A 24,445-nucleotide genomic window follows, 5' to 3' on the forward strand; every position below is an offset into this window, starting at 1 on the left:
GGCAACCGCGTCCGCTCAGCTTCACTGACAGGAACGTGATTTTCAATGCCCCACTAGCAACTACATATCAGCCTGTATTAGAAAGTTTTGTTGTTGTTCGATCACAAGTAAATTAGCCTGCAAAAGGGAAAGTTGATAAAAGAGGAAGTGTAGTTTTTTGTTGGTTTTTGCCATAACTTAATTCTCGTGATAAGCCGGAATATCGTTGCTGCCCATCGCTGAGCCCTTGGTGCGACGGATGAAGAAACAGTAAACACAACGTAGGGTAAGCGCGCCAACATAATTTTGGTGCCGTGACCAGGATATCTCCGTGCTGAGTGTTACTGGGCGCCGCCATCTTCAAGGCCGGCACAAAACGGTATTCAACGGAGGAGATTAGTTCGTGATCCTGATTGCTGCTTGTAAAATACAAGGCTTGATTTATCGGGCACAGGGTAACGACCTGTCCATTTGATTTGCGGGTATCACAGGTGCCCTTTAGATCTTCTTTCCCTTCTGCTTGCATGCGCTGATTGATCCCGATTGTTCCTGCTCGACAATTGCTTCTATTCACACCGGAGTGTGGCATTGTTGCTGACCTGGAAGCGCCATTTTCATCATCGATCGGCGCACAATTGGACCTTTGTGCACCTTGGCGTTCCTAGCCATTGTGTAGTACAATTTATACAATTTTCTGTTGTATCATCGCAAATTAAACTTATAGAAAAATTAAAACAATATTAGATTGATGTGAGTATAACATGTAATGGGGTGTTTACATCTGTGCGGATTTGCTAGCGCTAGTGTTTCGAAAATCGAATTGTTGTTGAGGACCAAGCATTCAGCATTGGACGTCGTGCAGCAAACTGTGGAGCATAAACTGAAGAAATTATCACACCAGCCGAGAGTATGTGCTGATCAGTCGGTTTTAAAATATTGGAAACAAATCAAATCCGAAGAGCCACAATTATACGCATTGTCCGAGGTAGTCCTTGCGGCCCCGTGTACCCAGGTATCGGTGGAGAGGTCATTTAGCGTCCTCGGATTGATCCTCACAAATAGAAGACTGCGCTTGGGGGATGAGAACCTCGAGAACATTCTGTTTGTAAAACTGAACAGCGACTTGTTCAAGACCGTTGAAATGAATTTCACAGAAGTATGAACGGCCTCGTTTCGCATCTTTTTTTACTTCCTTTTCTTCTTTCGCCTACAATAAATATTAGCATTAACTATACATACTTGAAATAAAATACCTTCTAAACCACGAAGCAAAATTGTTTACTGTTCTGATCAAAACATATTGACGACTGTCTCATCTAAAAGTCTAGCCTACTTGTTTTAGCATAAAGTAGAACGCCGTTTGAAAAGTACCGTTCGTTAGTTTTGACTACGAAAAAACCTACACGAAGCGTTTTCTACGTACACACGAAGCGTTCGTTTCGCCCATTCGCTCGGTCCGTTTGCACTCGTTCAACGCATAGTTCGGTTATGTTTGCAACCGAACGGAGGGTGTGCAAGTATAATCTTTCGGTTCGGTTCATAGATGCTGAACGAATAGACAGAGCATCACAACCGAACGCAGGGTGCTCGTTCGTTGCTCGCTTTCGTTCCAGGTGACATCTCTGGTATATCTCCCTCGGCCACATGCGGTTGGTTGAAGCGGATGATGAAAATGCTCCAGCCTACTATCTGCCCCACCACCCCGTAATTAAGGAAGCAAGTACGACGACCAAGGTCCGAGTTGTTTTTGATGGCTCAGCTAAAACTTCTTCCGGTTTCTCCCTCAACGAAGCTCTTTGCGTGGGTCCCGTGGTGCAGGACGATCTCCTGGACATCATTCTGCGGTTTCGTACCTTTTTCATCGCTCTAGTCGCCGACATTGCCAAAATGTACCGGCAGATACTTGTACATCTGGACGACACACCGTTCCAGCGTATCCTGTGGCGATTTTCCAAATTATCACCCGTCCAAATCTACGAGCTGCTGACCGTTACGTACGGTTTGGGCCCATCATCCTACCTAGCAACACGTACTCTCCAGCAATTAGCAGAAGATGAAGGCGCTGCATACCCGAATGGCGGTCCAGCGTTGAAGAAGAATTTTTACGTAGACGACTTCATCGATGGTGCTCAATCCGTCGAAGAAGCGATCCGTCTGCGTACAGAGCTCGACGAACTATTGAAGAAAGGTGGATTCGAACTACGGAAGTGGACTTCAAATCAGCTCGAGGTGCTGCAAGGTTTAAGCGATGAACAAGTTGGAACGCAATCCGCTCTTCACTTCAACCCAGATGAATCAATCAAGGCGCTCGGAATAATATGGGAAACTGAGGCCGATCTTCCCCTTTCGATTCCCAGATTCGAGTCAGCGACGAGCCTCCGACAAAGCGGTCCATCCTCTCCGATACAGCCAAGCTTTTCGACCCTCTTGGACTCATCGCACCAGTAGTTGTTCGGGCGAAGATCATCATCCAGGAACTATGGCTTCTGTCCTGCGACTGGGATGACCCTGTACCAGAACCCGTCAAGTCGAAATGGGAATCCTACCAGCAAGAACTCTCGAGAATCTCTGAGCACCGTGTTGACAGATATGCTTTCCTTCCTGATTCAGTAATCCAACTGCACACTTTCGCAGATGCTTCTCAAACCGCTTACGGTGCCTGCACCTACGCCCGCTGTGAAGATAGTCAAGGACGAGTGAAGATCCAACTCCTAGCGTCGAAATCTCGTGTAGCACCGTTGAAACGAGTCACAATCGCCCGTTTGGAATTATGTGCAGCTGTGATAGCCGCTCATCTACATGCTCGCATCAAGAACGCTATTGACGTTAGCATTTCTGCATCCTACTTTTGGTCGGATTCCGCAGTCACACTACAATGGCTACGATCACCTCCGAACGTCTGGCCGACCTACGTGGCCAACAGAGTCTCGGAAATCCAACAATACACACAAGGCTGTCAGTGGAAACATGTCCCTGGAGTTGAAAACCCTGCCGACTTGGTCTCTCGCGGCATGTCAGTCGACGATTTCCTCAAGAACGATTTGTGGATTCGTGGTCCAAATTGGCTATCGCATTCACCCCAAAACTGGCCAATTTCTATCCCCCCGGGAATACCAGAGGAAGAGTTGGAGATAAAAACTACCGTTGCAGTCATTCAAGCTTCACCGACTGTCCACCCATGGTTTCTGCGATGGTCTTCCTACAGTCGTCTGCTCCACGTCATTGGATACTGCATGCGCTTCGTCACTAATGTCCGTTTGAAAACCCGCACACAACCCTCGTCATCAAATGTTCCCGTCGGTCAAGCACTCACCGTTGCAGAAATCATTAAAGCCAAAACCTATCTCACCCGATTAGCCCAAGAGGATGGATATGCTGCGGAAATAAAACAGCTGAAGAAGGAGAAAACCGTATCGAAGCAATCGCACATACGCAACATGAGCCCGTTTTTCGATTCAGAGGGAGTGTTGAGAGTGGGAGGTCGTCTTGATTTTGCTCTCTTGCCCTACCAATCCAAACATCCTGCCCTGATTCCCGCAAACCACCCGTTCACCCGCCTAATCGTCGAATATTTCCACCGCAAATTGCTTCACGGCGGCGGCCGCCTACTTTTGACTGCTGTTCGAGAGGAATTTTGGCCACCCAGGGGACGTAGACTGGTTCACAGTACCGTCCGAAACTGCTTCCGTTGTACTCGCCTCAATCCAATACTTGCTCAGCAGCAAATTGGGCAGTTGCCTGCTCACCGAGTCATTCTAAGCCGTCCATTTAGCGTCACTGGTGTTGACTATGCTGGCCCGCTTTATCTTCGACCGATACACAAACGCACTGCACCTGCCAAAGCCTACCTGTGCCTCTTTGTATGCTTCTCGACCAGAGCAGTACACCTGGAGTTAGTCAGCGACTTGTCCACAAAAGGTTTCCTGTGTTCCCTTCGAAGGTTCATCGCTCGCCGTGGGCGACCCGCCCACATCCACTCTGATAACGGGAAGAATTTTGAGGGAGCAAAGAACGAGCTGGCTGAGCTATTTGTCAGATTCCGTGACCGTTCCCAGCAAGATGAAATCGTATCTGCCTGCGCCAGTGAAGGGATCACCTGGCATTTGACACCACCCAAAGCCCCACACTTCGGTGGCCTCTGGGAAGCGGCTATCAAAGTAGCGAAAAAGCACCTCTTTCGCACACTAGGATCATCTCGCATGTCGTTCGAAGAAATGTGTACCGTCCTCACGCAAATCGAAGCAATCATGAACAGCCGGCCACTGCTTCCGATGACTGAAGATCCCAACGACATGTCCGCATTGACTCCAGCTCACTTCCTCATCGGTTCATCGTTACATGCTCTGCCCGACCCAGATCTCCGAAGCTTTCCGGCATACAAACTCGACCATTACCAGCAACTGCAACTGCATGTGCAGCAGTTTTGGACCCACTGGCGGAAGGAGTATCTTCAGGAGCTTATGAAGGACACCCGAGGCTGGAACCGCAACGAAGAAATCGTACCAGGGAAAATGGTCATCGTAGTCGACGAGATGCAACCTCCAATTCGATGGCCTCTTGCTCGCATCGAATCCATCTTGCCAGGAAAGGACAAATTAGTACGGGTTGTTATTCTCCGCACTGCTCGTGGTATCATCACTCGTCCCATCGCGAAAATCTGCCTGCTGCCGTACTCCACGGTAACTCCAGAAACGAAGGAATTTCCAGAAGATCCAGCGACAACGAAATGTTAGTTTCATTAGATTAAGCTGAAAATCTGTTAGAAGTAAGGAACAAAATCTAGTACGTAAGAGTAAAATTTATGTTGTTTGTTTATGTTTTCAATGTTGAACATAGTCGTTCAAGGTGGCGGGTATGTTGGTTCTCGCAACACGCTCCACAGCTGGTGCTAGCGGGTACACTGTTAGACCAGTTTTTCTAGCCCTTCTGGCAACCGCGTCCGCTCAGCTTCACTGACAGGAACGTGATTTTCAATGCCCCACTAGCAACTACATATCAGCCTGTATTAGAAAGTTTTGTTGTTGTTCGATCACAAGTAAATTAGCCTGCAAAAGGGAAAGTTGATAAAAGAGGAAGTGTAGTTTTTTGTTGGTTTTTGCCATAACTTAATTCTCGTGATAAGCCGGAATATCGTTGCTGCCCATCGCTGAGCCCTTGGTGCGACGGATGAAGAAACAGTAAACACAACGTAGGGTAAGCGCGCCAACACGGTTTGATATATTTTTTTTTTTTCTATTAATTTATTTGATAAGGCTCAACCGAATTAACTTTACAGAGCCGAGGATTCTTGTTCACTATACAATACATCTTAAAACTATAGTCAAAAGGTACAACATAATAAACATTTTATCTTCGGCTATCCAATAAGCCTCCTCCACGAGAACGGGAGCCGCTTCCAGTGGTTTACTTGTATGGCAGAGCCAACGAGGGTCAGAGCACTTCCATTGCAGTAATGGACGCAAAACGTGGTCAGCACTCACACATTCATCACGAAACGGTTGTTTTCCAAAGTCGACGACGCATCGACTGAAAGAACTGCTGATGAAGAACAATGAGGAGGACCACACAATGGTTGCTGCCGAGTAAACAGACGATCGCGTGACACACATTAAGAGTGGTCTGCTTCTGTCGACAGCCGAGTGAACACTCACGGTTTGATATGATAACAATGATTAATCTGTAACAAGTGTAAGTGTTGCGTCCAATATTGGTGAGATTAATCGCGTGTAGTTTTCGTATATTTAGTTATTAAATTCCAAGAAAAAGGTTAAATGTTCGTAAAAGGTAAAACGTCCCAGAATCCCCAAGAAAACAGCCAGTAGAAGACACTTCCCTATAAATTGTAGAACAATGCAACTAGCCACCACCAGAGCACGCTGTGTGCAGTCATGAATGGACGTTCATAGGGGTGGCGTAATGGCGGCCATTGCATGGAGAATTCGTGGCACGTATGACGGTTCAACTGTCACGGTTCGGGGTCATCGTTCACCAAACGGCACAGTCATAAGCCTGGTGATCATTAAAGACTACGGACATATAACGAAAGTCAGAGCTAAAAATCTATAGTTTGATTGTGAAAACGAAAGCTAAAGTGAAGTAAGCTAAATTGAAAGTTTACAGGAGTTGTAGAGGAAGTTGCCACGTACAATTGGACAGCCAGGTAATTAGCATCACAAACAAAAACCCCGAACCAAATCAAACCGTTGTCTATGTAGTAAGATCATGTCAATCGATAACCGCCATTTCAAATTCTCCATCGTGCCCACAGGACCTCGCGGTTTAACCGTAACTTTTACGTATTTAACGTATTTTTCCGGAGTCGACCACGCCAATCGGTGGTAGTGTGTCTGAATCGTAGATTTTTAACCTGATCCCACAGCTACAATGTGCGCCACCAATCCAGGCAAGCCAACTTACCCTTGTAGTTCGTTGAAGCCTCGAGTCCGTCACCATACTCGAGGGGCGTACGGGACAAGTAGAGGCGTCCACCTTTGGCCCAAGAGAGTGACGCGGTACCAGAGGAAGGAGAGGAACGACGACGACGGCAGTGGCAGGTGAAGGGGCCCCAAAGAAAATACGAAGAGTAGCGCAATCACAAGGTAGGAGAAGTCAACTAAGGAAGTAGGAGACGTCAGAGTCTAGACCAGCGTTGCCAGGATGTTTTAAAGCTTATCGGTATCAAAGGTTTTAAAAAATAGGTATTTATCGGTATTCACTATTTTAATTATTTTTATATTTTATTTTTTTAACTTTTGGACTATGATCGGAAAATTCCGGAAGAAAACTCCGGGGAATGTTTGAATTAGCTTCTGGAGGAAGCTAAAAAAATCCAGAGAAAGAAGAAAGAAGTTTTCCTGGAGGAAATTTGAGGAAAGTTCTGAGAGAAGTCGGAAAAACATCCATGGAACTTCTGAGGCATACATTGAGAAACTTCAAGCGAAAATTTTAAGAAACTTTCAGGAAAAACCGGATTTCACATTCAAATGAAGGCAACACAGTTTCGGAAATTGGAAGTAAATTCTAGAAGTAGCCATTTCCAGGGGAAGCCAGAAGAAGCTCCAAAAAACCTTCCAATAGAACTAAAAAAAAACCAACTGGACAAAATTCCAGAACTAGGCGAAAGGAATTTCTGGGAGAAGTTTAATTGAACTTTCAGGAGAAGACGGAAGAATCTTCCTGGAAACGCAGGCAGAAAATTCCTAAGGTATATTGGAAAAAAATTCTGGAGAAAGTCGGAAGCTATAGCGCTTACGGAACAGTCAAAAGAAACAAGGAGATAATTCCGGAAGAAAGAGCTCCTGGGGGATATTCTAATGATCCAGAAATTTTTCAAATGGTCATAAACATCCCTGAAGTCCCCGCAATGCCCCTGAAGTTTTTAGGACATTCCTGAAATGTACTTAGGGATTTGATGCTGTTTTGTAGTACTCTGATCATTTTTGAAATACCTGGAACTTCCCTAATTATAATGAAACTACCGGAGTATCTCAAATCAACTTCAAAGGTCTCTAGACTTTCTTAAAAATTCCGAAATTTCTTAAGCGCACAATTTTCTTGAATTTATTGTAACATCAGCATTGAAGTTCTTTGATCTTCCGATTTTTCTAATTTTTAAAAGTTATCGACACTGCCATTAATAGGCACGGAACTTCCCATCAAATGTTCTCACAATGTGCTTATGTTCATGTAACTTCCCTTACGTTTCTTAAATTTGCATTAACCCCTCGGAACATTGCTGAAGTTTTCGGAAATTGCCTAAGTTTCTCGGAACTCCTTTAACATTTCAGCGATTTCCTTGAAATTTATTCATCTGTCCTGACGTTCTCGGAGCTTCCTAAAGTTCTCTCAATTCTCCTGAAACTAATGGAACTGTTCTGAAAACCTTAAATTTTCCAGAAGTTCTTTGGAAATATTAATGATGTATCCTTAAGTTCACTGGAGTTCGCTTGACCGGATTTTAGAATTTTAACAGAAGTTATTGAAACATTTTTTAATTTATCGAAACGTACTCAAAAGTCTGAACTTTTCCGAAGTTTCAAAACTTCTTTAAAGTTCCTGCAGCTAGTTTGGATCTGCAATCAAAATCTGGAAGCATCCCTGAAAAACGGCGGGAGAAGATGGAATCCTTCTAGCGAAGGCTGAAGAAGCTTCCAAGGGAAGTCGAAATAAGTTTCCGAGAGGAATCAGAATTATCAGAAGGAGCCATCGACTGTTTATCGATTCATGGGTAGCCAAAAACGGTGAGGAAATTGAAACATTAATCGAAAGAGTATCTATAAGACATGTTTGAAGATGATTTTTTTAGAATTTTAAAGGCCTAAAAATTTTGAGTTTTTTAAAAAGATACAAGTCTTTCACAATAATTTTCTCCAAAATTCGAGCGCGAGCAGCCACTTATCATTTTGATTATTTAAAAAAAAAATCGGTATATATCGGTATAAAACCGGTATATATCGGTATAAACCTCAAAAATCGGTATTCTGAGGAACCTTATCTATATATCGGTATCTAGTTCGGAAATCGGTATAAATACCGATAAATCAGTATACCTGGCAACGCTGGTTTAGACCGTCCGTGAAGTGAGAAGGAAGTGAAAATAACAATAATAAAGTGGGAGTTTTTGTTGAGCGAACTTTAAGTGTTTTCTTGGTTCGCGGAATTGTCAAGGGCGTGTGCCGACCCTGTGTGCTGGGGGTAACACCGCACTGGCACGTTACAAACCTTTGAGTACATTACGTGTTGTAGTTACATGAAAAAACTGTATAAAATTGGTTAAATCAGCAATCAGCAGCGAGATCGGTTAGTCAAGTGGATTCAATAATATTTATAAATAAATAACCGGTACTTTTGTTCAGAGTATCATTTTGCTGAATCCAATAACGTACAACCCTACCTTAGCTTGGGACCGAATATAGTACCAGAGCTGTGCCAAAAAGTTGAGCACGTTTCTTCGGGACCTTCTGGTCTTAGAGTTACCTCTATGGTTCAACAGCTGCCATAGCACGATCTTATCGATGGCGAGAAGAACAAAATACTTTTCGTGATTAGCATTAGCATCGAACAAGTTGCACAATATCGTAGGTGGTACGAATTCAAAACTATTAAGAGCAAGACGGATATCTATAACTGGACAGATAGTAAGTAGGAAATAATTACTATCTCCCAGATAAAGACATATCCCGCTCCAACAGTTAAGGATTGTCCTTGCCACGTCCTTACAACTGGTAGGGATAGGAATGGTATGTTAGTCCAACATTTACTTGAGCGAGATGCAGAGAACTCTACGATCCCTCATAAATGTCTTGGGAATTTAGGAATCATGTTAGTAGGGAAGGTAAGCCATAGGATACACCCAGTCAGTGTTGCTGGCATATGTAGATTTTTTTTAATATATGTTGAAATTGCTGTCTGCTGGAATAAAATGAAGATATAACATGGTGTACTCACCATCGTTGTCACATCCGTGTCGAATAATAGAAGGAATTATGATGTGTTTTATATTTTTTTATTGGTAGATGGGAAAACCTACATCTTCGCCCGTAGGTACAAAATCTCTATGTCTTTTCAACTAAAATCATAATCAATTACAAATTTCAACCAGTGTTCACTCGGCTGTCGACAAAAGCAGGCCACTCTCGATGTGTGCTACGCGATCGTCTGTTTTCTCGGCAGCAACCATTGTGTGGTCCTCCTCATTGTTCTTCATCAGCAGTTCTTTCGGTCGATGCGTCGTCGACTTTGAAAAGCAACCGTTTCGTGATGAGTGTGTGAGTGCTGACCACGTTTTGCGTCCATTGCTGCAATGGACGCGCTCTGACCCTCGTTGGCGTACAACAATTTGCCATACAATGAAACTACTGGAAGCGGCTCCAGTTCTGATGGAGGAGGCTTTTTGGATTACGGAAGATAAAGTGTTTATTGTGTTGTACCTTTTGACTATAGTTTTAAGATCTATTGTATAGTGACCAAGAATCCTCGGCTCTGTAAAGTTAATTCGGTTGAGCCTTATCAAATAAATTAATAAACAAAAAAAAAATACAAATTTCAACAATAAATCATTATTTACATGGAAGCAATTCAAGATGATAGATTACATGTACGATAGATGGCATGGCAGAACTCCCGTTGAGGTGTCTTCAAGGTTCCATCGCGATCGGCAATAATCTGAAAGATACAAATTATACTTCAACAAATTTGCATAGGTTTGCATACTTCTACAATACAACTTTCAAACCGAACAAAATACTTTTCGTAATGGCCTTAAAACAAATGTATGTTTGAAAGGACGTGTGGAGAAAACAAACATATATACGTACACTGGAGTCGCTTTTTACGCGGTTTTTATACCCATGTGTAGAGTATTTGGCACTTAGTCTGAACCACTGACCGCCATATTGGATAGTTAAATGGCGTCAGAAATCTATTTTTGGCATCTATATGTCGTCCCGGTTCCGAAAATACCCATGTTGTAGGGTATTTGACACTTCTTCTGAATCCGGAAGCCGCAACCTTGGATTTCAAAATGGTGTCAGATATCAATTTCTGGTCTCTGGATATTACCCCGAATACAAAAATACCCATATTGATGGGTATTTGATAGTATTTCCCACTTTCTATGAAACCGGAAGCTGCCATTTTGAATTTAAAACAGGCGTCAGATATCAATGTTTGACCTCTGGACATCACTCCGATTCCAAAAATACCCATATTGATGGGTATTAGACAGTATTTTCCACTTTTTATGCAACCGGAAGCCACCATATTGGATTTCAAAATGGCGTCAGTTATCAATTTCCGGCCTCTGGGTCTGGACATCACCATATTCCAAAACTCCCATATTGATGGCTTTGACACTTTTAACTAAACTGGAAGCCACCATCGTGAATACCAAAATGGGATCGGATATCAATTTCCGGCCTCTGGATATCACCCTGATTCCAAAAATATACATATTTATGGGTATTTGACAGTATTTCCCACTCTTTATGAAACTGGAAGCCACCATCTTGGATTCCAAAATGGCGTAAAATATCAATTTTTCTCCTCTGGACATCACTACGTAACTTTTGAATGACCCCTTACGAAAACAAGAATATGATGGAAAATAATTCTCTATTCTGCATAACTCGAGAACTAATCAAGCAAATGGAACCAAATTTGGCATGTGAAGGTATAAGGAGATGGTCATAGGGGGTAGCGCCTTAGATAAGAGGGGGGGGGGGCTACTTACAATAAAGCAACTCAATCTTATATGGAATTCCGAGCAAGGCCGGGCACACTCAGCTAGTTTCATATTTTATGGCATTTACAATGATATCTTATGATCAGGAAAGACAAGCTATTTTGAAATACATCAAATTCTAAGACTGCATCGGGAATCGAACCAACACGGTCTTGCTCTATTTCTGGAACTTATTACCGAATGAGATCAGTCCTTAGATAACAATAATTTTTCGGATAAGAACAGTCAAACGCTTGTGTTCATTCTGCTGTTTTGGATATGTGTATGTAATTGGTTCATTCTTGCGAACGGTTCATCCAAAAAATTCAAATCGGACGTTGTTATGCGGGTGGTCGACTTCTTTTGCCCTTAAGTGGTTTTTTTACGCGGCACGTATCCTCCGCGTGAAAAGCGATACCAGTGTATGTTTGTTCGGATTTTGATACGATGGTTCGTTTGGATTGTTGTTCGTGATTATGTTGGCGATTCTCCATGCGAATTCAAGTTTCATATAGTGCAAATAAGGGCATCTATGTGATGTTTTGCTGTACCTGTTTTGGACATTACAGGCATAACATTTGATAACGGCACAAAAACATTTGTAAACAAACTTTCTAAGGCCCTTTACACGCGAACCAAAGTACGCCCACGCAAACCAATACCACTTTCGGAAAGGTGATAGTTGTCCCTATTCGATTATGTTGTTGGTTTGCGTGGGCGTACTTTGGTTCACGTGTAAAGGGCCTTAGAAAATTTGTTTACAAATGCTTTTGTGCCGTTATCAAATGTTATACCTGATTAGTACATCCTTTTCCTTAAACTTGTTGAGGATGCCTTGTCTTGCATCAACAGGTAACTTTTTTAAAGTACTGATCATAAATGAGGTTACAGACAACTTTTTCAGTACCAGGTACTCTATTCTGAAGTCTGTAAGAGGGAAACCAGAAATCGAGTGTCAACAAAATACATGGCATGTTGAGAGATTGAGCTCGTGAGAAAGAATTTTCTCTCTCGAATTTGAATGTTTTGGCTCCCTTTTGTTGTGGAAAAAACTTTTTTATTTTATTGTTGTTTGTCACGAAAAAACTGAACGACAAAGTTCATAACTGATTTCCTTAGAATGCAGTCAATTTTTTTGACCAGAATATGCATCAAAAGCGTAGTATTTAGACTTTTCCAACTTTTTATATGGGGATTTTTATTACTTACCGCCAATGGAACAGCGCCATGTGTGTGAAAATCGTACTCAGCCGGTCCTAACATGGAACGCATTTTGTTTCAATAAGCAAAACCACTCGATGGAACGCGGTAAAGTGCTACCACTAGTGGAGAATACAAAAGAAAACATTGGGATTTTAATCGTCAACCACATGTAAACACAACCAATGCACACTTCCTGATTGACGGCTGGGACAAAATGGAACCCACATTTAATCCACGCATTTTCGATCCAGTCCTACTGGGATTTCAATCGTATCGGTTCATCAAACAACCACCGCCGACGCACGCGTGGGTGCGGTTTGCAAAAATAAATACAACACGTGTTTATTCTCGTTATCTATTCAAATGTATGCAAATCTTGATGGGATTTTACTGCGAAGCGCAACCCATTTTGGCTTGCCCTACAACGAGGGCGGTCATGTGGGACCTACTATACCTTCGTACCAACCGTTTTGTTGTCATTGCCGCTGGCTGGTGTACGTTTTCCGTATGTTAATGTCTTGTTTTCCTTTTATTTTTTTTTTGGTAAATCGATTGGATTGAAAGGCTTTCAACTGTCAATCAATATTGCTCGATCGATTCTGGTGAAATTGAAAATAGAAGCACGGTGAAGATGCTTCTCAGAACGTGCGGTGGCTAAGTAAGTTCATGACATGGTGGAAGCTTATGATATGTGTCTTGTAGCAATTAATAATAATCCCACGTTGCAAATTTGGAGGAAACACGTTTCAATCCATGGCCTGTGGAAACTTTTGTATGGTTGAATTCGTGTAAGAGGAGCTTTACCTACCTTGCCATTCAGGGTCGTATATACAATCAATCTCCAGGAGAAATTACAATGAGGCAGACTTTCAACCCGATGTTTGGTGGAAAGGCGGAACTAACAATAAGATGGCGGAAAACAAGATTTTCTTAACAAAACAAAATTTGAACACAAATACAGTTAAGGCTTAGACGGCTAGACATTTTTCTATTAGACAAAACCGAGATAATGAAAAGCTGGGGTTCTTTTTAGGTTAACCTTTATTGTACGAATTTCGATCACCGTTGCGGCCGTTTGATGGTCGACATGCTGGGACATCGGGACTGACTGCTACCGTACTTCTTCTTCTTCTTCTTGGGTTTTTTTTCGCTTCAGCACTGTTCCCACGATTGGCTAGGGAATCACAGCTTTTCACTATTTTCACAGAAGTTTTTTTTTTGCCACACTGGCTCACATGATTTTTCTTTTCGTACGTTACTAGTCAACGTGAGATTATCGCGGCAAGAACTTACGTTTTAGTTTTAGGTGCACTAAATTTTCTAACCGTGTGGTACATTTCAACGTTGAACCGTACAATTTTAACGTGTTTAGGTGTTTTTTATAGTATTTTAGTCCTGTTTTTTTTTAATTTTGAATAATTATTCACCTTACAATTAATATCTAGTTCGTAAGTTTTACGTAGGTTAAGAATTTAGTTTTATTAACTCACGCGAAACTTTTAAGCAGTTAGTTTCAGGCGTACTATACTGCGAACCGACAACGAACGTCACTACTCCGGACTATTATAGTTTTATAGTGGTCGATGAGTCAGCGCAATTGAAGCGACCCCATCATCATTATCATCACAAATACAGATGAAGACGATGACGATGAATCACGATGATGGACGAACGATGACAGGAGTGATGACGGTATGAAAACACGGGCAAAAACTTACACACTAGAATGGTTTCGGTCGGTTTCAAACAAAATTACTCATTTACTCCGACAAAGTGGCTGCATGCATAGCCCTAACAAATTCAAAATCCCTACAGTTGCTTCCGCAAATAAATAAATATGAAAAATATTGAATAAATAAATGATTAAATAATTATCCAGGCCAGGCTGGTGGATCTAAGAAATAACGACTTTGCTAGTAGGATCCGCTCTCTCCCTGATTGTGTGGTTCAGTGATTCATCTGATAACCCCCGTAGAGAAGGTTGCAGTGATAGGTCAGCTCCGACAATCTCGGACAGAACAGCATAAGTCCACACGAGGCTGCGGTTGCTGAAAACATATTTCCTGAGAAATCCAAGATCACAACTGACGAACTGTTGGCTTATATCAAATCATCCAGAAATATTAACGGCTCAGGTTTCGACAACATAGTCAATCTGGAACTCAAACAATTGAGTTCTAGATTCTTCAATCATCTGATTGAACTTGTATAGTCGAAAGCGTAGACAGAACACGAATTAAAAAACTACAAGGGACATCCCAATGAGGTTGTACGCAATGGTGAAGTAGGACTACGTGGTCTTATATAATAAATCTTATTTGTTAACTGCAGCAGCCGCTTGTGTTTTGTGTATGAATTTGAGCGGGGCTCTTTCTATTTATACTCTTCACTATGGCGCACTTCACATAGATGGCTCACAGCGACTCACGAAGAGCTACTGATTCCGATCAATAGCGGTGTGGCTTCTTCCTCCTTCCATGGATGCTCATGTGGGCTGCAGCTCACTGCTTGCAAGCAGCCTTTCGTTGTATACAGGAGAACAATGTTGAACGCCACGCGCCGAAAGCACTGCTGCTGCTGCTGCTGCTGCTGCCGACAACCGGACTCCACCACACACGGTGATTGGAACTGAATCCGATCAGCGGTTGAGGGCAGTCTTGATACCTAGCTGCTTGCGGGGAGCCTTTCGTTGTGTACTGGATAACACCACCGCTCACCACGCGGTGATTGAATAAACACCGTTTGGTGAGACCGGATAGAATTCAACTTTGAAATCTGTGTCTAGTCTAGTCTAGTCTAGTCTAGTCTACACATGCACAGCCAGTACTTGAAAGAATCCTGGAAAATGATAGAAATACATCTATCATTTTTCTTGTCATTATTAATGCCTGCTGCACATCAAGGATGTGAAACAAACAATAAAGCGGCCAGGCCTACTGTGTAGCGTTGAATTCAACTTTGAAATCTGTGTTAGGGAAATCTCTTTTAGCAGGCAACCGGTGATAATTTTAACTATCATAGCAACAGTTGCACATTCGTGCAATTTTCAATGATGAATTTTTAATAATGAAAAAGTCTAAATTTTTGCAGATGCGTAGAAATATTTCTGATCAATTGGTGATAAAATTATTGAAATATGTCCAGGGGCAGCTGAGTTATTAACGTTCAAAATCTTTCATAATTTTGTTACATGTTCCATTTTTGGTTTTCACAAAGTGTACCCCTATATAGAAATCACAGACGTAGTCCTACGTCAAAATATAAAAATCATTACACCATATGCACGGTTAACTTATGAGGTGGATTGCGTTCTGAGCGATATTTCACGCGCGGGCGAGATTATGCGAAGACACGAGAGGGAGAAAAGTACTAGTTGTTTCTCTCTAATGTATACACAAACTTTGCTCCACTCCGCTAATGCACGCTCTGAATACACCAATATCATTTGCTGCAGAGGATGATAGAAAATGCAACTAACATTCTATGTAATACATTTTTGGATTGCGTTCAGGTAGGGTTAACTACCCCATTTCCGGCTTATTAAGCACAACCCGCACTTAGTCTTTCTTAATCTAGCGCAGTTTAGCACCAAACGGAGTGTTATTATTACTGATGGCTTCCAAATTTATTTACCTTTCTGTACGTACCGTAAGATTTGATATAGAGAAACAAATTGTTTAGATATTGTTATAAGTCTAACACTGCTTCTTGACGCCAAACTCGGCCTACGGATTCTAAACTCGGCCTTACGCATTGAAACCGCCAATGAATTCACTTCGGCCTATCGGATAAAGAAAAAAATTGATTCAGTCGGAGAACTTCTTTTGTTTGTGGGAATTATGGGTACAAACCTTCATATCACGCGTTCTCATTGACTTTATTCGGTAGATTATTAACTAAATTATCGTACCAAACGCCTAATTGACTTCTTAACTCTGAAATCATGGATTTATTTGAAGTTATCTGCTCGATAGGCCCAAAATCGGCGTTTAGACCGAAGTAGTTCTCTACCCTATCCCACATTCATCAGAACGTTAATAATTAGTTACTCTGTATTTTCAAGGAAGACAGACGTATTCTTTACTTAGTCCGTACCGACGCACAGTGCTTGTTGTATTTAATTTCCTGAAAGAACTAATTATATACTCAGTGAACTGAACGAATCGGAACGGTGAGGAGAACAAATCGTTTCGGCCACCCCGAGAATAATGCGAAAAGTTTGCTTTCTTTATTAATAATTATTTACCATCAGCAAACCTCTTCTAACATCAACATTTCCCCATTTCAGTTGAAATTTCCGAACAATCAGCAAGTCCTTTCCTTTCTTCTCCAGAAAACTTTTCTACGACTCATCGTAAGACTCAAATTAGCGAACAAAACTAAACTTTTTATCCGGCTCAAATGTCCGCAGGAGGGTTCGCGAAAAAGTAAACTCCACCGGTGCCCCTCGTTTGCATATGAAAAAGGGTAACCTCTCTGCCCAGAGCCGAAATCATCAACCATAGCATTAAGGTTCAACTTTTGTACCTTTCTCAAAAGTTTAGGTGAAAGATAAACATTTTGAAGCCGAACTTTTGTTCGAGGAGAAATACAAAATTTGCCCAATCGTTCGCCTCATTTCTTGCTAGGAGCGCAGTCCTAGCTAGGTATATCTACATCAACGGAATTAAACACACCGTTGTCGTCAGCAACTTGACCGATTACTGCCAGTCGAGTGACTTCTATTCTATAGAGGGGACCCACCCACACTTTTCGAAACATACTTTGAATGATGTGGCAATTCGATTCTATCCACATGGAGTTGTTGCAATTTTGTCTTTCTGCAGTTGTGTGAAATTTACAACGGTTGGCCCTTCCCAAGCCGTGCCCGATTCCGACAAAAAGTACCGAGATGCTCAGATGGTGATGGCTGTCGTTCGTTCGTTCGTTTCCTGGAACCCATCTTCATCCTCTTCTGTACACACCTTCACGCTCGGCTAGAGCGTGATGCGCTAGGAAAAATGTTATTGCTGCATAAGCAAACATCGACCATGGATCGAAACGAGACGGGTGCAGTGTCGAGTTGAGCTGTCGTTCGTACCCTGTCAAACATGTTCCATTGAACAAGTGTCTGGCGAAAAGTACCGAAAATGGTACAACAAGTTTTCGTTAGTTTGGAAATTCGCTGTTCTTCGAATCGGATTACATTGCACGCTGCACACTGCACACTCTGGGCCAGGAATACAATCTAGCGGAGCAAAATTATTAACTCCGAATCTAAGCATTTTCGCGACTTGGTGGTGTCTTAGGCAAAGTTTCTCCACAAAAGTTATTTATTTAATGCATTTGCATAAAAAAAATATAACATTATATGGTTGTAAGCTAGGGGCATCCCACTCTAAACTTTGTATTTCTCGCGTTCTACACAGAAAGTTCTTGCCAATATCTAAGATACCTACAAATACTTAAAAAATACTTAAGAAATATTTAGCGTTAGTTTATTACCACCTTTACCACCGTTGCTAAACAAATTTAATTTGTTTGTTTATCTAATATCGTCTAGCATTTTTCAGTGAATATTTTTAAAGTACCCATCCTTTGCAAGAAATTCATTCATTATAATGCATTACATAACGTGACGGAATGTTATCCCGATTATGGCTTCTATTTAGAGAACAAATTGAATTATGCCACGCTACAAGCACTCAAACATTTCACGTTATGGCCTAACTCTGTCTAGCTAATAGTCGTGGGAATCTTCCATCCGTTCCTCGTTGATCTGAATTCCATCATTGTGTAATCGGTGAAAATAAGGCTATTGACAGTGTGACACTAACTGAAGTAATTTAGGCTGATCGGAGTTGAATTAGAATTTGTGGAGGCTTTCCCGAGAATCTTATCTCATAGCTTTCCGCCGATTGTGTTTATCTTAAAGTGGAGAATAATTTCTACTATTTGGAACCTTCGACGCTCTTATTCTAAGCCATCGATTTTCAACCTGGAGTTCGCGAACCCCCACTGAACGAAAAGCACATAAGAAGGAATTAGGCGATGTAGACAGTTCCCCTCTTTGATAATGTTGGAATGATTTAATTTCGCGTATATAGATCAGTGAGCATGCTCCACGGCCTGAAAATACTGCTTTAAACTTTCAGAAAAGGTTGTAGAATGTTAAAATATTATTTTGGACTGTTTTGGATTCAATTTATACAATTCTAGATAGAGCTGGAATTAGGGCGTAACAGCCTTTGTAAACAATGACTTCTATCGATGATTTATAGGAACTCAAGACACGCTCACGCAAATCAACATAACCGTCGGGTAGAGGAACTCTTCCCCTACCCGATGGTGTTGTTGATTTGCGTTGGAAAGCCTTAACTTTCTAGAAATCATCAAAAGAAGTCATTATTTACAAAAGCTGATACGCCCTAATTCCAGCTCTATCTAGAATTTAGCTTTGGATTTATGTTTGCAAAATACAAACAAGCTAATAAAGTGTTCTTTTTATTGTGAGAATTGCATAAATTATTAATTCACAATATTAAAATGCGTATCCCCCCCCCCCCCCCCCTTGACAAACTTGGCAGACTTCTGCTTCATTGAGTCATCTGGTTGCCTCCATAGAACATAAAGGTAACGAAGCGAGTGTTTTGCAATCCTCCATCATCATCCTAAGCCTAAAAGCACGAAATCTATGTAGAGTTAAAAAAATCATTGACTCCTAGTAGCATAGTAGGATCTTAACTTTTTCGCCAGTTCGGTGTAATCCAGCAATGTATGCTCCGCAAATAGTGGCACTATGGGGAGGTCCACCATCCCAACGAATAGTTCTTGCTGTAGCAACTGTAAATGGTACGCTTCACTATTGTGGCTCACTAGCAAATGATCAGCATAGCTTCGGTTTATTTGATCTACTTGAGCATTGTCAAGAACTCAACTCTTGGTCGAAGACCTTGGTGATTTGGACAGGTCAGAATGATGCAAGTTTGGCGTCCTTTGAATGCCTTTGGAATCTAAATGTTTGGTAGCGCATGGAACAGTCAGTTAGAACAAATCAGTAATTCCAATGAATATTCTGCCTGTTTAGTTGAAAAATTGTTTACTTAGCTTAGCTTAGCTTAGCTTAGCTTAGTCTGACTGCACGTATCGATAGTTGCACTCCGTGATTGATCTGAACCAGTGAAATTGTACAAAGAATCAACTGAATGGGGCTTGGGAGTAACCTGCCATTCTCAGTGTACATGTTCCAGTGACTCCTACCTTTAAAGATCAATAACGTCACCGGCCACGTCCTTGCAATCAGGTGGGAGAGGGAAGGAATGTTAGTGTGTGACTTTTGTTGTTTTGGGACCGTGTTTACCTCTGCATCCCACAAAAGTCACAGGAAGGAGGTTTTGTTAGTGGGTTAGGTTCGTTGGATCAGGATTCACCTTGATAAGTGATGCGATCTTTTGTTTTGTGTAGTTATTTATAAGTGTTTTCGATTTATGCTCTAAACAGCCGGCTGTCTAGAGATGTAGATCATTATTAGATGTGTGTATACCGATTTAAACCAACAATAAGGATACTGTTGGGGCCACTCACAAATTGTGATGATGGTTTATTTTATTTTATCAATGACCAAAATAATTAATTATAAGTGGTTTGAACCAATTTAAACCAACAGCAAGGATGCTGTTGGGGCCACTCACAAAGTGTGATGGTGGTTTACTTGATTGAATATAAAATAATTATTAGAACCGATTTGACCCGATTTAGACCAACGGCAAGGATACTGTTGGGGCCACTCACAAAGTGTGATGGTGGTTTATTTAGTTTGGAAGAAAATGAATATGTATACTTCTTTTTTTTTATATAATAGAACGAATTTGTACTGATTCAAACCAAAAGCAAGGGTTCTATTGGGGCAACTCACGAAGTGCGATGGTGGTTTATACTATAAGGGCATAAAACAAAATCAAGAGCCATTTCGGTTTCCATAGCTTCCTAGACACTCGGCCGCAAAATAATCTTATCCGACGGAAACGTACCGATCATCGCGCGATTTACCGTATTGATTCAAATTCCGAACAGTGCGTTAAAATCATCCTTTGAAAAACACCTTTTTTACCTAAAATATTGCTGATCCGCTCAGAATGTATTTAAACTCACGACTTATCGTAATATGGACATCCTAAAAGAAAATTTTTCAAAATCCGTCCCATACAAAAACACAAGTGCTCAGAATTTGAGCGTGTTCGTAATATGAATCAGAACGGTACAAACTGTAAAAATACCATTATACAATACATACTGGTATCACGTATGCCCCATTCACATTCACTCATGCATTTTGGGTTCATTCACACTCTTAGTCATAGAATAAAATTCATTCAACGTTCATTCATAATTTTTTTGTTCTGTCTCCACACACACTAATTCAGCTTTGTGTTTATTCCTCCTCCAAACCCCCCCACTCCCACGCCTCATTTATCATTGAGAAAAAAGGCAGCAAGATCTACAAGATATTCCCTGCAATCATCACGTGGTAAAACTACTTACTCCCTCGTTAAAATTTAAGTCGAAATTATATTAAAAAAAAGTGTTTCATTAAGAACAGTGCCCATAATACTCCCAAAACGATCTCTGAGGTATGAAATCCTTAAATATATTATAGATTATGTTAATATAGGTATATTCGCAACGAACCATGTATTTTTAGGTTACAACCATGGATTTTTTGACTGACAATAAGGGCGATTTCTACTGGTTACTGCAAATTCCGGGAGACGGAAATTGTCTCTTTGGGGCAATTGTTCATCAGCTGTTTGGTATAGTACCCAGCCATGATCTGTTTTGCTCATATAGCAGGCAGCTAAGGGTAGCAGCTGTTGATGAGATCCGTGAAAACCTGGAATTTTATACTGGTCATTTGATCACTTTTGCTGAAGATTTCGTGCTGGAGAATGTTCCGATTGACGTTAAAATTCGAAGATATTTGGATGCATTATGGTCGGACGGCTTCTGGGGTGGTGCAGAATCTGTTGCTGCAATTTGCAACCATCATCAGATATCTATAGTCGTACACCAGGGATTTCTTTAAATCTTGATATCTGACAAAAATTATGTGAAATCAAGTGATAATTTAATTTTATCAGACTTTTTAGATACCGAATATCATGATTTTGATATTTGAAGAGAAAGAAAGTAATAAAGCATTTATCCAGAACAATTGCTTATTCGATGCATCGGACTAACTAACATTCGGAGTTATATTTAAAATCAAGATTTAGCTTTAATTCTAATCGAAAGGAATGAACTCTTAACTTGAATGATTGTGTCCCTGTTTGTATGTATGTAAGGTATGTAAGGTAGCCACCATCCCTTCGAAGATCTTGTCTTGTATGCAGCTCCACTTAATAGCAAGATCAATTTGAGCTACCGATCTGAATTCACAATATCGCTGTATGAAGGGCCAAAAACGGTGGGGTGGACCCGTAAGCAGAGGCACTTACGCGAAATCCACGGGAATTGAAGAATCTCCTTCCAACGATACGATCCAACAAATAGAATAACGCAATTTGCAATACTTATTAAGCTTCCTACAGGATGGTTTGTTAAGAAGGGCGCGTCAATCTCCATGAAACTGTTGGAGTAGAATTCACACCATCACAATCGAATCGGTAGGATAAAGAAAATGATAGTGTTTATTCCCTCCTAGACTCCGGTTGTCATACCACTCCAATCGTCCAGTTCCAGGTCAAATGATACCCTGATGCTCCATCCCAACCCAGTATTTATTTATATATATAGTAAACATATGTAATGGAGAAATGAAATATATCAGAACATTTAAATACGTAATAATGAAAATACATTTATAAGGATAAAAAAACTAGTATTCCGCAATGAAAATAATAATTATTTTACATACAATATGATGCAGCTCTATGTCTCCTCAGCTCTCAATAAGGAAGATGTAACCCTGAAATTTCCAGGTTATATTATGCAAATAAATATTTTTAGCTAGAATGATACTTGATATGTTTGTGTTGTGTTATGTTGTGGGAGAGCTTGGGATTAAACCCATGATGTTCTGCTCATTAAGCAAAACCGATCCCTCTAAGGTTATCGAGCATCTCAAAACCAAAACACTAGATGGCAAAACATGATTAAGCCCTCACCTGGTATGTAATGAACAACAGAAATACGCGATAATTCATATATTTTCAGCATATGATGCAATATCACAACTGTTGATAAAAGGAACGGATCCCATCTTATTTAAGACCTGGATGACCTGAAATGTGTGTAACCGGGTTAATACTTATTTAAATGTAAATGAAAATGAGTTATAACGCCATGTAAAAAGATACAATAAACACAAGATTTTTACGAAACAGATAATGAACGATTCAGATTTCTTTTCAAGCTGACACTATGCTTCCCTGGAGCCGCTCATAATAGCTAACATTAAGAATTAAGTATAATAAAATGTAATTTACAATAATATTAAATGATGTAAAGTCAATAATGAAAGATATGTAGTACTATAAACACTATACATATAAGATAACCAATGGCTAGCTTAGCTTAGATTGACTGCACATATCAATGGTTGCTACTCCGTGATTGATCAGAATCAGTGAAATTGTACAATGAATCAACTGAATGGGGCTGGGAGTGACCGTCCATTCTCATTGTACAAGTTTCAGTGACTCTATATGTTGTAGATCAATAACGGCGCCGGCCACGTCCTTGCAATCAGGTGGAAGTAGGGAAGGAATATTAGAGTGACCTTTGTTGTTTGTGGGCCGTGTTTACCTCTGCACCCCAACAAAAGACACAGAAAAGGAGATTTTGTTAGTAAGTTGGGTTCGTTGGATCAGGATCCACCTTGATAAGTGATGCGACCATGGTTTTAAATGAATCAGTGTTATCATGCATTATACTTGGATTTGCCCGAAGCCAAAACCAAATGGTGTATCATTGGGCCTTATTACGGGTGTCACTACACGGTGATAAGAAAGTGATACTCAGAATAAGAGCCGTCATTACCGTACAAATCAAATGGGAATCACTTCACCGTGACGACAAGTGACAACTTTTCACCGTGATGTGACATCCGTAATAAGCCCCATTATAATATAAATCTGAAGACGTTCCATCATCGAAATGCTGAAAATGAACTTAGAGCATGAGCATGAGCAAAATTGATCGCCCGCGACTGCCAACACCAAAGAGCTGAAAACCAATTCAAACAAATCAAATCAACAGACAAAACCAGGGTGAAAGCTGTAAGAGTGAATCATTACAGTATAAATCTAGTGATGTTCCGTCATCAAAGAGCTGGAAGAAAACTCAAATAATTTAAATCAATAGATCCAGTCTGAATGAAGGCTGCAAAAAGAGAATAATTATACAGCAATGACTCCATTTTGTCAGCTAGCAAAGTATGTGTATCTTAAACATTCATCTTGAAGGAGGAAGGTATGAAATTACAATGATGTGGAATTATTGAAAAATAACAGTCTGATGCGCGGAGAGATTGACAGGATCGGGTCATAACTGTAATGTGAATATTAGGAAGATTTATCATCATCAAACTATTCTTGAATTGACCTGGAAGAATGCTTGTGAATAATTGTTATACAGATAAATTAAATTGATAAACTAAATGGTTCAAACAACAACTCCAGCCTGTAAAAAAGCTGAAAATAGGGAATCTTTACAATGTGGATCCCCGACGGTCTTCTACTCAGTAAGCAAAAGCGGCAGCCACCAGGCTAGTCGAGCTGCTCAATTTAAATATTGAAACCTTATTTTGTGAAGTTCTTAAGAATACCAATTGAAACACAATGTAAACAAATAAAAGTTAACAGTCTCATCCGAATCAAATGATTCCAAACGATACGCATTCATAGAAATTAAGTTTAAATAGACAAAAGAAGAAAATGGAATAATCTCACCAAATCAGTTCAACTGAATCCCTTGCAAGCAGCTATGTCACGCTTGGTGTAGTAGCTCCGATCATAGACCCGCCCTACGGGGATCAATCCTCTGGTCGAATGTAGTCGATTGAAC

General features: G+C 40.9%; 1 protein-coding gene across 1 annotated transcript; it reads left to right on the forward strand.

Annotated features, from left to right (window-relative positions):
- Positions 1-1,623: 1,623 nt before the first annotated feature.
- LOC135697912 (uncharacterized) lies at positions 1,624-4,712 on the forward strand. Its single transcript, XM_065217775.1, has 2 exons — positions 1,624-2,235; positions 2,337-4,712. Exons 1-2 carry the CDS (start codon positions 1,624-1,626, stop codon positions 4,710-4,712), a joined length of 2,988 nt encoding a protein of 995 aa, XP_065073847.1.
- The last annotated feature ends 19,733 nt before the right edge of the window (positions 4,713-24,445 follow it).

This window comes from Ochlerotatus camptorhynchus, unplaced genomic scaffold (assembly GCF_037179485.1).
Source record: "Ochlerotatus camptorhynchus isolate MF236.1 unplaced genomic scaffold, CSIRO-AGI_Acam_v1.1 ptg000079l, whole genome shotgun sequence".
In the NCBI taxonomy this organism is placed as follows: Eukaryota; Metazoa; Arthropoda; class Insecta; order Diptera; family Culicidae; genus Ochlerotatus; species Ochlerotatus camptorhynchus.

Excerpts from the sequence above, each read along its gene's own strand:
- LOC135697912 (XM_065217775.1), top strand. The coding sequence starts at position 1,624 with ATGCGGTTGGTTGAAGCGGATGATGAAAATGCTCCAGCCTACTATCTG. Across the intron at positions 2,236-2,336 it reads AAGGTTTAAGCGATGAACAA|ATTCGAGTCAGCGACGAGCC; the intron begins GTTGGAACGCAA and ends TTCGATTCCCAG.